Source organism: Camelina sativa, chromosome 5 (assembly GCF_000633955.1).
Source record: "Camelina sativa cultivar DH55 chromosome 5, Cs, whole genome shotgun sequence".
In the NCBI taxonomy this organism is placed as follows: domain Eukaryota; kingdom Viridiplantae; phylum Streptophyta; class Magnoliopsida; order Brassicales; family Brassicaceae; genus Camelina; species Camelina sativa.
In genome coordinates, this window is record NC_025689.1 from 10,850,846 (window position 1) to 10,855,662 (window position 4,817).

Sequence of the window (4,817 nt, forward strand, 5' to 3'; positions counted from 1 at the left end):
TTGAAGAAGGAGATGAAGAAGAAGAATTGGATTGGGAAGAAAATGCAAGAAGACAGTTGTCCAGGACTACATTCATGGATGATGATCATGATATTGAAGCTGGGGTTGATCTCCATTTCGACGATGTATATAGTTCAAGACCTCAACAAACTTCATCATCAAGCACCACATTAGGGTGAACAACAATGAATTTTTTTGATTCAAAGTTGTTTCTTTGTTTTTTGTTTTTTGTTTTTTAAGGTCGATGAAGGAAGATAAAAGAGATGCTTTCTAGAAAGTGTTCTCTGGTCTTGGAAAAAATCTGGGAATAATAACATGTTTCTCTTTTATCTTGTTTCATTCAAGCTAACATTACATGCAATTCTTTATTGTTGTACATGTATATAAAAAGTTCCTTAAAAAATTGGTATTTGTTACTTGAGATTGTTACATCTCTGTCTTGTGAAAGAAGAGAGACGAAACAGGAGATCTCTATGTAGATATTCCCAGCAGAAGACACATGAGTTGAACTAGCTTTGATCATGGTTCTTCAGGAGACATTATTGTTTTATACACTATGGGTGCGTTATGGCTCTTGACTATCTTCCTAAAAAATCATAAGTATTATATTATGAATAATTCTGTTGTCTCTTCTCCTCTCTCTCACTCTCTCTCTCTCTCTCTCTCTCTCTACTTCTATTTCTTTTTCGTTCTAATCTTCTCCTCGAGTAACTCTCGGTCGAGCTCATACATTCTGATCATAGCATGCATGTTCTCTAGCATCTCATGCAACTTTCTGCTATCAGTCCCATCACATCTCAAATGTACCATTGGGCCGTGCAGGGTCTTGTTCACTATCTCTCGGGTTAGTTTCTCTACTGCTTCCTTCGTCTTCTCGTTTATGTTATTCCCATGTTTCGAGATGAATGCTTCTACCGAAGCCGCTCTAATCCTCTCTGCTTTGCTTCTTAGTTTCTTGATTGTCGGACCCGTCTGCAACGAATCCCTCCACCCTTCAAACTTTATTAATTCCTCTGTTATTATTGCCTGAGCTTCCATTGCTTTCCTCGCCCTGTCTTCCTTATTGGCAGCAACAACTTCCTTAAGGTCATCCACGTTGTAAACCCGTGCACCGTCTAGTTCAGCAACACAAGACCCAACGTTTCTAGGAACAGAGATATCAACAAACAGCCTCGCATGATCTGCAGGAGACGGAGGAGGTAACATCTCTACGTGCTCCTTCAAGAACAATGGCGTCGCAGATGCTGTGCTAGTAAAGATCACGTTGGCTTCTGCAGCACAAGCTAGCATCTCCTCAAGCTGTTTATAAATAATCTCAACTCCAGGCCGCATCTCCTTACGGATCGCTGCAACTCTCTCTTGGCTTCGGTTCACAACCACGATTCTAGTGCAACCTTTAGCAACCAAATGCTTGATTACAAGCCTCCCCATAGTTCCTGCACCAATCACCAACATCATAGCAGATCCTGGACACTTCTTGAGAGCAAGTTCAACGGCAGCAGAGCTAACTGAAACAGCCCCAGACGCAATTTTTGTCTCATCTCTGGCACGCTTTCCAGCCGAGATTGCTTTATCAAATAGCCCACCTATAATCCTCCCAAACCCATTGCCTGCATCTTTACCTATTACACTAACTTGTTTAACCTGTGCTTGTATCTGACCTTCACCTAAGACAAGAGAGTCCAAACCAGCTGTGACTTGAAACAAATGTTGAGCAGCGTCCTTATTGTACAACAGAAACCAGTGCTGACGGATGTCCTCAACTGAGACTCCACTCCTCTGGCAAAGACATAGCATTATCATTATAATACAGTGATTGTAACACGGTGACTGAGATAAAAAAGGGAAAAAAAGAAGTAACCTTGGACATCCATTGAGTGACTTCTTTAACACCACGGTAACGAGATAGAGCAGAGACATAAATCTCTAGCCTGTTGCAGGTACTGAGTACAGCAGCTTCCTCAATATGATTCAAAGCACATAACTGACGAATAGCTAGTGGCCATTCAGCTTCTGGAATTGCAAGCTTCTCACGCATCTCTATAGGAGTTGTATGAATGCTAAGACCAATCACTNCGAGTCAGCGACCACCACTAATGAAATGGTACGTTTGTACTAGGAGATGGAGTTATCATTCGAAGGTAACGAGTTAGGTCTATCAGCTCTTAAACTAGGGCTCCATCTCGATCGTGAAGGTGAGGATCCTGAAAAGGTTCTGTCTTACGCTGATAAAGCTCTTAAATCATTCAATGGAGATGGAAATAATCTTCTTGTTGCAATGGCGTTGCAATTGATGGGTTCTGCTAATTTCGGTTTAAAACATTTTAGTGATAGCTTAGGTTACTTGAATAGAGCTAATCATATTCTAGTTAAGTTAGAAGCTGATGAAGATAATGTTGTTGTGGAAGACGTTAGGCCTGTTTTACACGCCGTGCAGCTCGAGCTTGCTAATGTTAAGAACGCTATGGGAAGGAGAGAGGAAGCTATTGAGAATTTGAAGAAGAGTTTGGAGATAAAGGAGATGACTTTTGATGAAGATAGTAAAGAGATGGGTGTGGCAAATAGGGGTTTGGTTGATGCTTATGTTGCGGTTTTGAATTTTAACGAGGCTTTGCCTTATGCGTTGAAGGCGTTGGAGATACATAAGAAGGAGTTAGGGAATAATTCAGCTGAGGTTGCTCAGGATCGAAGGCTACTTGGTGTGATTTATAGCGGTTTAGAGCAGCATGACAAAGCTTTGGAGCAGAATAGATTGTCTCAGAGGGTTTTGAAGAATTGGGGAATGAAATTGGAGCTGATTCGTGCTGAGATTGATGCTGCTAACATGAAGGTTGCTTTGGGGAAGTATGAAGAAGCGATTGATATATTGAAGAGTGTTGTTCAACAAACTGAGAAGGACAGTGAGATGAGAGCTATGGTGTTTATATCAATGTCGAAAGCTTTGGTAAACCAACAGAAGTTTGCTGATTCAAAGAAATGTTTGGAGTTTGCTTGTGAAATCCTCGAGAAGAAAGAATCAGCTTCCCCTGTAGAAGTCGCTGAAGCATACTCTGAGGTAGCGATGCAGTATGAGTCAATGAACGAATTTGAAACCGCCATTTCGTTATTGCAAAAGACTTTAAGTATACTAGAGAAGCTTCCTCAAGAACAGCACTCAGAAGGAAGTGTTTCTGCTAGGATAGGTTGGCTGCTTCTATTCTCGGGTCGAGTCTCTCAAGCAGTTCCTTACTTGGAAGGTGCAGCCGAGAGGTTAAAAGAAAGCTTTGGTGCTAAACATTTTGGAGTTGGCTATGTGTATAACAATCTTGGCGCTGCTTATTTAGAACTCGGGAGACCTCAATCTGCTGCTCAAATGTTTGCAGTTGCTAAAGACATTATGGATGTCTCACTTGGTCCAAACCATGTCGATTCAATTGATGCTTGCCAGAATCTTTCTAAAGCTTACGCCGGCATGGGAAAGTAAGTAAATTTCTGTTAAACGCAACTCACTCGTTGATGTGACTTCATCATTTCTCTTGAAAGAGTTTAATGTCATGACCATTGCTTGCTTGGTTTTACAGTTATAGCCTCGCAGTGGAGTTTCAACAAAGAGTGATCGATGCATGGGACAATCATGGAGATAGTGCGAAAGACGAAATGAAAGAAGCGAAAAGACTTCTTGAGGATTTGCGATTGAAGGCTCGAGGGGGCGCTTCAGCAAATAATCTTCCGAATAAGGCTTTACCTTTGCCCAAGACAAACCATTCATAGTGAACTCTCTGCACCAAAACAAGAATGGTGAGAGTTTAATTAGCACCTTCTGTTTTTTAACAAATGGTACTAAACTTTTGTTTTGCCAGTTGCCACTAAGTTTTAAAATCATTATCTATTTCATACTTCGATCATTTAGATTTCACTCCAATTCATAAAAGTTGATGTTTGAGGTTTGTTCCAAACATACCAATAATGTTTAAGAGTAGAAAGTGTAGTTTAGTCATTTGAATGCATTATACTTATGTGTGACTTCTTTTTTTTTTGTTTGGGAAAAAATCCCAAGGAAAGGTCATGTGGTGTGTGGTGTTCGAGTGGTCATAGTTTTTTTTTTTTTTTTTTTCCTGGTGTAAACGCTTTGAATCACAAGATTATCTTCTTTTTGTAATATGTTTTAGAGATTAGTTTGGAGTTTTGATACAGAATTTGTTCTGATTAGCTAAAAAGTAAAAGTAAGAGAAATTAATTTAATCATATGAAATAAATTGGGGTATTTTGCTGTAGAATTATTTCTTTTGGGTCTCGGGTCCAACACAATAATGCTTGACGACGACTAAAATTGGTCCAAGTCCAAAAAAGTATGATAATTTTTGTTTTAAGGTTTAATGGAACTATCTCAAGTTTTGTCCTAGTTCACATTCCTAGTGATCTTAAACCAATTGTGAACCAAATTAGAGAGTCGAGTCAAGTCAACTTAAGGCATATATGACCAAACTAGAAAAGCCTTGTAATTAATATTCGAGGTAACTTTTTTGACCCTAACACCTAGCTCCGTGCTTTAGCTTTTAAGCCTTTAACTGAAGTGCCTAATCATATGACCTAGTTGCAATTTGATGAGAAAATTTCAGTCAAATCTTAGAAAATGTTTAATGTAACTAACTATAATGGNAATTTTTTTTTTTTTTTTTTTTTTGTAAATTATAGGACTCGTTTCGTAATCATAATTCACAGCACAAAGTTTTCCTCTAATCGAACAAACTATTGTCATGACTCATACGTTTTTTGGTTTACCAACGTTTTATCTAGTTAATTTCTTTCTTTTTTTTTTAAACAAATTTGCGGCCGCC

General features: G+C 39.0%; 2 protein-coding genes and 1 pseudogene across 4 annotated transcripts in view; 2 read left to right on the forward strand and 1 right to left on the reverse strand.

The window, feature by feature from the left end:
• The window catches only part of LOC109124619 (autophagy-related protein 9-like), a 6,528-nt gene extending 6,112 nt beyond the window's left edge, over positions 1-416 (forward strand). For 2 of the 3 annotated variants that reach the window (XM_019245832.1, XM_010511918.2), the window contains exon 11: positions 1-416. In XM_019245832.1, the coding sequence (XP_019101377.1) occupies positions 1-179 (179 nt within the window). In that variant the 3' untranslated portion in view covers positions 180-416. The other variant, XM_019245833.1, reaches the window with a different exon arrangement.
• LOC104789121 (probable glutamyl-tRNA reductase 3, chloroplastic) lies at positions 676-2,071 on the reverse strand (the record flags this gene model as incomplete). Its single annotated transcript, XM_010514865.1, has 2 exons — positions 676-1,779; positions 1,862-2,071. Coding segments are annotated over 2 exons (1,314 nt in total), but the record flags the coding sequence as incomplete, so codon positions are not given.
• On the forward strand, positions 2,075-3,750 carry LOC104789122 (annotated as a pseudogene).